Source organism: Stenella coeruleoalba (assembly GCF_951394435.1).
Source record: "Stenella coeruleoalba genome assembly, chromosome: 2".
NCBI lineage: Eukaryota > Metazoa > Chordata > Mammalia > Artiodactyla > Delphinidae > Stenella > Stenella coeruleoalba.
The window spans coordinates 86,190,021-86,202,349 of NC_137147.1; the positions used below are offsets into that span (position 1 = coordinate 86,190,021).

The 12,329-nt window shown below is 41.6% G+C and overlaps 1 protein-coding gene across 13 annotated transcripts in view; it reads right to left on the minus strand.

Moving 5' to 3' along the window:
- Nucleotides 1-359: 359 nt before the first annotated feature.
- The window catches only part of PPIP5K1 (diphosphoinositol pentakisphosphate kinase 1), a 49,267-nt gene continuing 37,297 nt past the window's right edge, over nucleotides 360-12,329 (minus strand). For 12 of the 13 annotated variants that reach the window (XM_079913999.1, XM_079914009.1, XM_079914007.1 and 9 more), the window contains 2 exons: nucleotides 4,968-5,081; nucleotides 360-2,336 (listed from right to left, as the gene is read on the minus strand). In XM_079913999.1, coding sequence (XP_079770125.1) covers nucleotides 1,402-2,336; nucleotides 4,968-5,081 — 1,049 coding nt within the window. In that variant the 3' untranslated portion in view covers nucleotides 360-1,401. The remainder of the gene's footprint in view (nucleotides 2,337-4,967; nucleotides 5,082-12,329) is intronic. The other variant, XR_013827220.1, reaches the window with a different exon arrangement.

A 12,329-nucleotide genomic window follows, 5' to 3' on the forward strand; every position in this document is an offset into this window, starting at 1 on the left:
GATTAATTCAGTCACAGACTTGACTGACCTACAGTCATTCATTCTTTTTTTTTTAAAATATTTATTTATTTGGTTGTGCCAGGTCTTAGTTGTGGCTCGCAGACTCCTTAGTTGCAGCACAGGTGCTCCTTAGTTGCGGCCAGCAGCCTCCTTAGTTGTGGCATGCGAACTCTTAGTTGCAGCATGCATGTGGGATCTAGTTCCCTGACCAGGGATTGAACCTCGACCCCCTGCATTGGGAGCACAGAGTCTTAACCACTGTGCCGCCAGGGAAGTCCCCAGTCATTCATTCTTGAATTCACAAGGACATACATCATCACCACCATTATTATGGTTGACTATTCTCATTATTTTATATTTATTGAGCACTCATAATGTTCCGGCCCCCAACTCCAATGACCACATTACCCCTCCTACTCACCCCCATCCCCATCCCCATCCCCAGATCTTTGGGAAAAGCTTCATAATCACACCTGGCCTTAAAGACACAATGATATGAGGACAAATCCTATGGGGACCCTGGAGTATTTGGTCTTTGGCCAGTCTGTCCCTGACTTGACTACAGAAATATATATATAATCTTTGCTCATGTCTGTACAATACTGATCTCTGCTGATTGCTTAAAATAGAACCTGATTTTTCTCTACTACAATATCTCCTAAGCCATATAGTCCCACAACAAAAGGAGGCCCAGCTTTACAGATTGGCCAAGAACCCCCAGAGCATTTTAAGTAGTTACTCTGAAATTTTCACAGCAATCTAATACCTATTTTTCCCTAGAGCTATTGCCCAGAGGAACAGGACTAGGGCAGAGAGGGCACCTGGGGATGATATGGAAACATCCATAAGCCCAATCTAAAAATTTGTGGCCATGATGGGTATTTGTTTGGGAAAGGAACTCTTTTTTCCCAGACATTTCAGACAGCCATCCTGGGCCCACCTGAGAATACTAACAAAGACAAGAGTCCCCTGAATGCACATATGGTCTAAGGGTACCTTGAAAAGTTGTGAATATTTTCCAGAAAAGTAGAGACCTTGGAGTCCCCTTTTGCACTTGCTATCCCCAGGTGTTGTCTTCAGCAGTTAAGTGGCAGTTCCTTTACCAATCTGGGATTTCCTGGGATGATCAGAGAAAGTTAGGTAATGATAGACCCATTTACCTCTTGAAGGAAATCGTTTTCAAGTCTAATGGCTGGGTGAGAAGTCAACAGCTGCTTTAACCTGAAGTTGGCTCCTCCCCAAGCCCAGCTCTGGCACAGGTATGCTTCATGCCAAGAGGACTGCTTCCTCAGACACCTCTGGTGAGATCCAAGGCCTTAATGCTGGCGGGTGAGTTAGCCAACAGAAAAATTTGCTAGCTCAAATGTCTGGTATAGTGTGACACCACTAATGAGAAAATGATTAATCACATGTTGCTGGTGGAAGGGGTGAGTTCTGGTCACAGGCTAGAGACTGGCTCTGAGGGTTTACATTGCTAGATGGATACTGGACTTCAGGAACATCCTCTCCAGACAGCTGGTCAATCAACTCAGGGACCACATAGGACTGCTGCTGATTCACCTCCTCTGGGACCTCCTGGACATGCAGATCACCCTCCCCAGGGAACTCTTGGGATGGTTTATCAACCTCTGGGATGTCCTGAGACAACAAAATGATTGCAGAAGCCTCTTGGGCCAGCCTGCCAATGTCCCCAGAGAATTCCTGGCATGGCTGGCTGAGCTCCTCAGGGATCCCTTGGGCTGGTTTGCCGACTTCCACGAGGATTTCCTGGGCCAGGCCACCAACCCCTACAGGTAACCCAGGGACCCGCCTGCCAACCTCCACAGGGGCCCCCTGGCGTGGCTGGTTGACCTCCTCAGAGTTCTCCTGGCAAAGCTCGCAAGCTTCCTCAGAGACTTTCTGGTACAGTAGGCTGGCATTCTGGCATGGTTGGCTGATCTGAGGGACCTCCTGGCATGTCTGGTTAACATCATCATGGTTCTCCTGGCATGGCTGGCTGATGTCAGGGACTTCCTGGCATGGCTGGCTGACCTCTTCAGGGATGTTCTGGCATGGTTGGCTGACCTCCTCAGCAACCTTCTGGCATGGCTGGCTGGTTTCCACAGGTGGTTCCTGTGGGGACTGTTTTAGTTCAAAAGGCTCTTGTTCCCCTTCTATGGGGAGCTCTTGTGCTCCATTCCCAATGGTCTCCTGGAGCAGCCCAAGGCCTTGATGTTCTTCAGTCACATGTGAATTTAGGGAGGGGTGATCACTGAAGCCAAAATGGCAGTTACCATCCACTGCAGTAGGGGAGGAAGGACCAGCGCTGGACACAGTGCTGGAAGGGCCACTGCTGTCTGCAAAGCAAAGTCAGGAGACCAAGTCAGACAAGATGGAAGAGTAGGTTCTATGTATGTAGTTCAAATGCCAGAACAGACGGCCTATATTACTCATGTCTTCGGGAAAGAGGGTCTGAATTCTTCTTAAGTTATGCAGAGACTCCTAAGTTAGCCTAGCCCAGGAACCGTTGCTTTGGCCTAAGGTATACTACAGGAGTGGCACTAAGGGACATCTAAGACTTCAGGAGACAGTGCTGAGGCCCACTTCATTCAGTTCTTTCATAAATGTACCCCCATTCCAACTCCAAATTCCCATGGCCCCTCATTCTTACTTTGGAGGCATATGAACACTTCATACCAGTGGTTCATAATTAGGGTTACATACCAAAATTATGGGAAATTTTTTAAAAAAATAGATATTTCCAGATTCCATCTCCAGAGATTCTAATTCTACATTTAGGGTAAAGGTGTGGGATGTTGAAACACTCCCAGTTAAATCTGATGTATATCTTTTGTTAAGAATTATTTCTTTAAAACACATTTCTGGGGCAGAGGTAACCTTTATTTACTGCCCAAGAGACAAGTAAGCAGGAAAATGTAGAAAAACTTTGTGAATCAGAATAATAGGAAGGAAAATGATTTACTCAAAGATGGAAGACTGCCATGAAATCTCTAAATGGCGGCAGCTCTTTTATTTTTTTTTAATGGCAGCAGTTCTTAATTAACCTTTCTGGGGGTCACTGACCCCCTTTGACATTCTAATGAAAGTCATGGACTATCTTCCCAGGAAAATGTACATATGGATATCCCCCCTCATCTTTACATATAATTCCTGGGGTTCATAGACTTTACCCTGAAATCCATCTACAGATCCAGGGTTAAGACCCTCTAAGCCTTGGGACATACAGTGTTACAGGCTTATGGATATTATATACATATAAAATACAAAAACTAATTCCTAGATCTTGACAGTAGTAAATGAAGGCCTTAGAGTCTTCAGTTACACTGTGGGACAACTCCTACCCCAACTTCTACCTTTCATTAATCTCTAGTAGGATACTAATCTACTTTTCCCTTTGTAAATATCATACTAATTGATGGTACTGTAGCTTTAAAGCACTCTGATATCAATAATGATAGATTTTGGAAATCGGGGACACCTGAATAGCTTGTCATCAATGAGAACCAGGGAAGTTGGTAAACCTGAGTCTGCAAAGGCTCCAACAGTCATTGAGTTTAAGGAATGCCAGCTATCTCTTTTCTGTAAAGCAGGGGTCCCCAGAGCCCCCCCCCTTCCGAGGCCTGTTAGGAACCAGGCCGCACAGCAGGAGGTGAGCGGTGGGCTAGCAAAGAAGCTTCATCTGCCAGCCGCTTGCCATCGCTCCCTATCACTCCATTACCGCCTGAACCATGCCCCTCCCCACTGGTCCGTGGAAAAATTGTCTTCCACGAAACCAGTCCCTGATACCAAAAAGATTGGGGACCGCTGTAGTAAAGGATTATATGAGGCATGCTTCAAGTGGAAAAAAAAAAAAAAAGAGGAATGTGGTTTGGGGCCAACAAGGCCTATTTAGGGCAGACAGACAGACCCTAAAGAAAATGTTTACCAGTGAGGCTATACATCTGATACTGAGATTTAAAAAAGAAGAAAACGTGTAAGCTGAGTTCACCCAAGGATAGAAGTAGCCTTAATATTTAGCTAGTAGTTTGATTCCGACAAATCAAAGAGTTCAGACAGAAACAGAAGTTGAAGAAAGATAAGATTTCTAGGGCACAGAACCTATAAACACTATTGGACAGAGGTAAAAGGACCAATGGCAAGGGGAATATAGGATAATCTGAAATTCAGGGGAAGAATTCTTGGTGTCAGGAAGGAAAGTTCCTTCTGCATAGAGGGTGCTAGGAGAAGGGCAAAATTCTACAACTGTTTGCCCCAATGCTAAAAATATGAATCTTTGCTTCAGTTCTATCCAATTAAAATAATGTTTGATTTTAGATAGTCCCTGGAGGTAGGACGAATAAGGGAAGGATTCTTCCATTGCCAGTGTCTCTGGGCCTTATCCCCTGTCTGGTCACCACTGGTATCTCTCCCCCTCTACAATTACCCTAAGAACTCCTTGTGGCTCCACTGTTCACACTGTTACCAAGGATAAATAGTGATAGGCTAGAGATTATAAAGAAGAGATGGGAAAAAGCAGCACCTGAACTTGAACTTACAAATGAGAACAGACACCTTGAAAGAAGGAACAGGTAGAAAGTAGTAGCAGATTCTAGTTTCTTTTTCCCAGCTTTTCTATATATCTAGGTTTCCTCCCAAGTCATTTTTACTGAGAAAGCTGTAGAGACCAAATGGGGACTTGAGAAGAATGCAGCCTTCATCTTTTCTTCCCTAAAGGACCCTCTGAGCCACTATCATTAAGGAGCGCCTCCAAGGAGATAGAGGGCACATGGAGGACAGAGGCGACGGATGAGAGAGAATAAACAGATCTGCCCTTCATCTTGGAAACAGCAAGTGCAACTGCTTCCCTGCCTGGTTACTCCTGGTCCTTCAACCCTCATCTTTGTTTCCCTCCTGTGACGAGTCTCTTATTCACCAATCCCTCCATTCCCTCTTGGCCTTCTCTAGGCAGTTCCAAAACAATTACTTACACCAAGGGGGCTTTTCAGAGCGCTGCCGGAGTTGCAGGGTAGGTGAATGAAGAGTGCGAGGTGGAGAAAACGGGCTATCAGAGGTCTGGTTGCTGTGCATAGAGTCAAAGAGGGCTGGACAGGTGAGGGAGAGAGAGGGAAGAAAAAAAAAGGCTATGAGGAAGAATTCAAGAACCACAGGTTGTCAATATAAGTGAAAACCAACTTACACTTCCTCAGACTGAGAAGTAGCATTTCCTAGGGACCCTTCATACAAACCATTTTTAATATTTTAAACTTTATATTATGAATATTGTCAAACATATTTTTTAAAAAGTAGTTGAGGGACTTCTCTGGTGGCGCAGTGGTTAAGAATCCACCTGCTGGGACTTCCCTGGTGGTCCCGTGGTTAAGATGCCGTGCGTCCAATGCAGGGGGTGCGGGTTCAAACCCTAGTCAGGGAACTAAGATCCCACATGCTGTGTGGCCAAAAAAAAAAGAAAGAATCCACCTGCCAATGCAGGGGACACGGGTTCATCCCTGGTCTGGGAAGATCCCACATGCCGCGGAGCAACTAAGCCCATGCGCCACAACTACTGAACCTGCGCTCTAGAGCCCGCGAGCCACAACTACTGAGCCCAAATGGCACAACTACTGAAGCCCATGCTCCTAGAGCCCGTGCTCTGCAACAAGAGAAGCCACTGCAATGAGGAGCCCGCGCACTGCAAGGAAGAGTAGTGCCCGCTTGCAGCAGCTAGAAAAAGCCCGTGCCCAGCAACGAAGACCCAACGCAGCCAAAAATAAATAAATATATTTAAAAAAAATAAAAGTAGTTGAAAGACTAGTACAATCAATACCTATGTATTCATCTCCTATATTTAACATGTTAACATCTTGCCGTATTTGTTTCATCTATTTCTTCATGCTGAAGTTCTTTAAAATAAATGACGAATAGTATGAGACATTTCACCTCTAAATGCTTCAGTATTCATTTCTAAAATATAAGGAATTTTCCTACATAGCCATACACCATTAATAAACTTAACAAAATTTAAAAATACCCTAATATCATCTTAGTACCCAATCCATATTCAAATTTCCCCCAATTATTCCCAAAATGTCTTTTATAGTAAGATCCAAACATGAACTGTGCATTCCATTTTATTATGTCTCCAAAGTCTCTTTTAACACATTTTTGACTGGAGATGTATTATGGCCACAGGTGTTAGTTTCTGCAAAAATCCTCCAGTCAATAATGTGTTAACCTAGAATCGAGCTCCCCCCTATTTTTTTTATACTGACTTTTTAAAAAAATAAATTTATTTATTTATTTTTGGCTGCATTGGATCTTCGTTGCTGCTTGCGGGCTTTCTCTAGTTGTGGTGAACGGGGGCTACTCTTCGTTGCGGTGCGTGGGCTTCTCATTGTGGTGGCTTCTCTTGTTGTGGAGCATGGGCTCTAGGTGTGCAGGCTTCAGTTGTTGTGGCACATGGGCTCAGTAGTTGTGGCTTGCGGGCTCTAGAGCACAGGCTCATAAGTTGTGGCACATGGGCTTAGTTGCTCCGTGGTGTGTGGGATCTTCCTGGACTAGGGATCGAACCCGTGTCCCCTACATTGGCAGGCGGATTCTTAACCACTGTGCCACCAGGGAAGTCCCTCATAGTGACTTTTTGAAAAGAACAGGCCAGCTGTCTCACAGAATGTCACATTCCACACTCTGGATTTGTCTGATTGCTTCCTCACTGAAACATTTAACTTGTTTCACTATCCCTTGTATTTCCTATAAACTGACAGATACAAAAGGCTTGATTCAATGATTCAGGTGTTCTTTCTTGGGTTTTTTTTTTTTTTTTTTTTTGTGGTACGCGGGCCTCTCACTGTTGTAGCCTCTCCCGTTGTGGAGCACAGGCTCCGGACGTGCAGGCTCAGCGGCCATGGCTCACGGGCCCAGCCCCTCCGCGGCATGTGGGATCTTTCCGGACCGGGGCACGAACCCGTGTCCCCTGCATCGGCAGGCGGACTCTCAACCACTGCGCCACCAGGGAAGCCCTCTTGTTTGTTTTTAATTTTTTATTTTTGGCTGCATTGGGTCTTTGTTGCTGCACATGGGCTTTCTCTAGTTGCGGCGAGTGGGGGCTAGTCTTCGTTGCAGTGCACATGCTTCTCATTGCGGTGGCTTCTCTTGTTGTGGAGCACGGGCTCTAGGAGCGTGGGCTTCAGTAGTTGTGGCATGCAGGCTCTGTAGTTGTGACTCACGGGCTCTACAGCTCAGGCTCAGTAGTTGTGGTTCACGGGCTTAGTTGCTCCACGGCATGTGGGATCTTCCCGGACCAGGAATTGAACCCGTGTCTCCTGCATTGGCAGGCAGACTCTTAACCACTGCATCACCAGGGAAGTCCATTTGAGGTGTTTTTCTTTTTCTTTTTTTAGTGTAAAAACAAATGCTTACATTTTTAATAATTTTTTTTAGGTTTTGATAATTTTTAAAAAATTGAAGTATAGTTGATTTATAATGTTAGTTTCAGGTGTATGGCAAAGTGATTCAGTTATGTGTATATATATTTTTTCAGATTTGTCTCCACTATATGTTATTACAAGATATTGAATAAATATAGTTACCTGTGCTATACAGTAGGTTCTTTTTGGCTATCTATTTTATATATAGTAGTGTGTATATGTTAATCCCAAATTCCTAATTTATCCCTCTCCCCCCTTTCCCTTTTGGTAACCATAAATTTGTTTTCCATGGCTATGAGTCTATTTCTGTTTTATAAATAAGTTCATTTGTATCATATTTTAGATTCAAAATATAAGTGATATCATATGATATTTATCTTTCTCTGTCTTACTTCACTTACTATGATAATCTCTAGGTCCATCCATGTTGCTGCAAATGGCATTATTTATTCTTTTTTATGGCTGAGTAATATTCCATTGTATATATGTACCACATCTTTTTTATCCATTTATCTGTCGATCAACATTTAGGTTGGTTCCATGTCTTGGCTACTGTAAATAGTGCTGCTATGAACATTGGGGTGCATGTATCTTTTCAAATTACAGTTTTCTCTGCATATATGACCAGGAGTGGGATTGCTAGATCATATGGTAGCTCTAATTTTAGTTTTTTAAGGAACCTCCATACTGTTCTCCATAGTGGCTGCACCAGTTTGCATTCCCACCAACAGTGTAGGAGGGCTCCCTTTTCTCCACACCCTCTCTAGCATTTATCATTTGTAGATTTTTTGATGATGGCCATTCTGACTGGTTCAATGATTCAGTTTAAATAACTTTGGGACTTCCCTGGTGGTGCAGTAGTTAAGAATCCAATGCAGGAGACATAGGTTCGATCCCTGGTCTGGGAAGATCTCACACTGCGGAGCAACTAAGCCTGTGCGCCAGAACTACTGAAGCCTGCACGCTCTAGAGCCCGCATGCCACAACTACTGAGCCCACATGCTGCAACTACTGAAGCCCATGCACCTACTGCCGGTACTCCACAACAATAGAAGCTACTGCAATGAGAAGCCTGAGCACCACAGTGAAGAGTAGCCCCCACTTGTTGCAACTAGAGAAAGCCCATGCGCAGCAATGAAAACCCAACACAGCCCAAAAAAATAATAAATAAATAAGTAAATAAATAACTTTGGCAAGAATACTTCAAGAGGTGATCCTGTGTACTTTATATTGCATCATACTGGATGAACATAATGTCTCATTATCCCACTAAGGCTAAATTTACTAACAAAGTTAAAGTGGGGCCCATGAGATCTCACCATTGTAAAGTTTTCCCCTTCTGATTAGAGGTAATCCTTTGGCACTGTGGAACCTGATCAACATTTCACCTAATTGTGTTAGTATCCACTGATGATCCTTAATTACTTTATTAGGACTGTCAAGTGGTGATTTTCTAATTCTATCAATTCTGTATTTATTAGCTGGCATATTTTCTGTAAAGAAGAGCTTTCTCTCTTTAACTGGGGCCATTTGATTACATTAAACTGCAGTTCTTACTGAAAAGGAAGGATAAATGTTTATTTCCCTTTAATTAGTTTTCAGAAGAAAGAGCTGGTGAAAAGTATTCATCAATAGTGACAGATGATTATTATTTTATTTTATTTTTGTTCTCTTTTTTGTAAGATTCATTATGAGCTTGTAGATGTTTACATGTTCAGTGCACTTTAATCAATTACAATAAATTATTCTTTTTAATGCTAAAATATTCCAATTCTGGTCAGTGGGAGTCTCTTCAGGCTTGATTGCTTCCTTGCTTCTGTTACAACATGCCTCAGGATCACCTTGTGCTTTCCTTGCCCTAGATCATGCATCCTCAATAAAATTGGTTCTTGGTGAAAGTGAAAAAACTTAGATATTCCACTGGTTTGTGGTCCATCAAATGGCTACAATACATAAACAGACATAAAGTTTATCTGTGGTATTAAAATTTCAGGTGGCGGGGAGTGATTGGAGGAAAAAAGTCTAAAAAGGCTCTGTAGGAGGGGGTGTGATTTTAGTAAAAAAAAAAAAAAAGAAGGTTAAAAAACATGGGCCTAGACCAGGAATCCAACCATGGAATCCTGGTTGCTTTTACTGGGGAATGATATGTAGAGACCAAAATCTAGGTGCCAAGGGAGCTCATTGATACTCTTTCTAATGCATGATATTAGAAAAAGCATTAAAAAATGGAATTCATATTGATATTTTCAATTCAAATTTAACATTACAGCACTTTAAAAATCTTCTGAATTTATATTTATATATAATTTATCTGACTTTGAGAATTCTTATTCCTAATAACAGAAACATAATTACTTATTTGCATCACTCTATTATATGTGTGTGTGCATATGACATATGTTTCAAAATAGTATCAATATCACTACTAACAATTAAACCACTGAATAAGGATTAAAATTATTTTATATTTCTTTTTGTTCCACTGAAGGATTTACAGTCAAAGTACAGTATTCCAAAGTTATTTGAAAAATTATTTTCCCTGTGTGATTATGTTACTATTTTGATATAAAGTTAGGGTAATTTCTTTCCATTTTTTTTTCCAATTTTAGGATTCACTTCTTTTGATTTAGTCTTATATTTTGAAAAACATTTACAGGTTCACAAGTCAAAGGTTTATAAAAAGGCATATTCAGAGGAAGTTCCTTTTTCTTCATGCCCTTCAGCCCCATTCCTATTGCTGTCCAGTGGTAAACATTTTTATTAGTTTCTGGTGTTTACTTTTATCATTTCTTTTTGCAAATATGTATATTTTCCCCTTATTTCCCCTCCTTATAGAATAGGTAACATACTATCAACACTATTCTGCACCTTTTTTTATCCACTTAACAATATATCCTGGAGATTACTTCATATCAAAACACATAGACCTTCCTCATTAGTTTTAACAGATCCATAGTACTCATTTGAGTGGACATACCACTGTTTATTCAACCACTCTTGTAATGAAGAACTTTGGGGTTGTTTCCAAAAATAATAAATAAACAACATAAATTACGTCACAATAACTGTATACAAATGTTATTTCAACTTTGTGTACAGTAGCTTCAGAATAGATTCCTAAAATTGTATTATTAGATAAGAGAGTAACTGTATCTGTAATTCTCTGAGATATTACAAAATTTACCTTCATATGGGGTTGTACCATTTTGCACTCCCACCATGTATGGAACTGCCTCTCTCATTATAGACTTGTCAAGAGAATGTGTTATCAAACTTTTGGATTTTTTACAATCTAATAGGTGAGATATGATATCTCAGTGTAGTTTTATTTATTTTTTTTTAATTTTTAAAAATTTTTATTTATTTATTTATTTTTGGCTGTGTTGGGTCTTCATTGCTGCACGCGGGCTTTCTCCAGTTGCGGCAAGCAGGGGCTACTCTTCGTGGTGGTGTGCCGACTTCTCATTGTGGTGGCTTCTCTTGTCGTGGAGCATGGGCTCTAGGTTTGCACGGGCTTCAGTAGTTGTGGCACACGGGCTCAGTAGCTGTGGCTCGTGGGGTCTAGAGCACAGGCTCAGTGGTGGTGCACAGGCTTAGTTGCTCTGTGGCATGTGGGATCTTCCCAGACCAGGGATCGAACCCGTGTCCCATGCATTGGCAGGCGGATTCTTAACCACTGCACCACCAGGGAAGTCCCTCAGTGTAGTTTTAATTTGCATATTTCTTATGATCAAGGTTGAGCATCATTTCACATGTGTAACAGCCACCTGTATTTCTTTCTTTGTAAACTATCCTTTTTCAAAAATCACACTTTTGGTCTTTTCCTTTCTGATATGCAAAAGTTCTCCGTATTTTAGGATGATTAAGCCTATATGTGATATAAATTGCAGAAAAAATTTTTCCTTGCTTATGATGTTGCTATTGGTTTTACAACATATAAAAAAATGTTTATATGGCTTAGTTTATCAATCTTTTCCATTGTTTCCCAAATTTGAGTTTGAGTCAGAATTAGGTTCTCCTTACTTTCAGGTGATAAAGGAATTTATCACCATCACCCCTGCTTACTTTTAGTACTTGCATGATTTTTTAAAATTATTATTATTGAAGGGAAAGCCACATAACATAAAGCTAACCATCTTAAAGTGTATAATACTGTGGCATTTAGCACATCAACAATGTTGTGCCACTGCCACCTTATCTAGTTCCAAAACTAGATAAGTTTTCATCACCCCAAAAGAAAACCCCATATCCATTAAGAAGTCACTCCTGGGCTTCCCTGGTGGCGCAGTTGTTGAGAGTCCGCCTGCCGATGCAGGAGACACGGGTTCATGACAGGAAGATCCCACATGCTGCGGAGCAGCTAGGCCCGTGAGCCATGGCCGCTGAGCCTGCGCGTCCGGAGCCTGTGCTCCACAACGGGAGAGGCCACAGCAGTGAGAGGCCCATGTACCGCAAAAAAAAAAAAAAAAAAAAAAAAAGAAGTTACTCCTCATTCTACCCTACCTTCAACCCCTGGAAACCACCAATTTGCTTTCTATCTCTATTCTAGTTCTTTCATATAAATGGAATCATACAATATGTGACTTTTTCTGTCTGGTTTCTTTCACTTGCCGTGTTTTTGAGGTTCATCCATATAGCAACATATATCAGTACTTCATTCCTTTTTATAGTTCAGTAACATTCTATTGTATGTATATACCACATTTTGTTTACCCATTCACGTACATTTCAGTTGTTTCCACCTTTTGACTGTTGTGAATAGTGTCACCATAAACTTTTGTGTGTAAATATTTGTTAGAGTACCTGTTTTCATTTCTTTTGAATATATACCTGGGAGTGGAATTGCTGGGTCAGATAGTAACTCTATATTTAGCTTTTTGAGGAATTGTCAAACTGTTTTCCACCAGGGCTGCACCATTTTACATT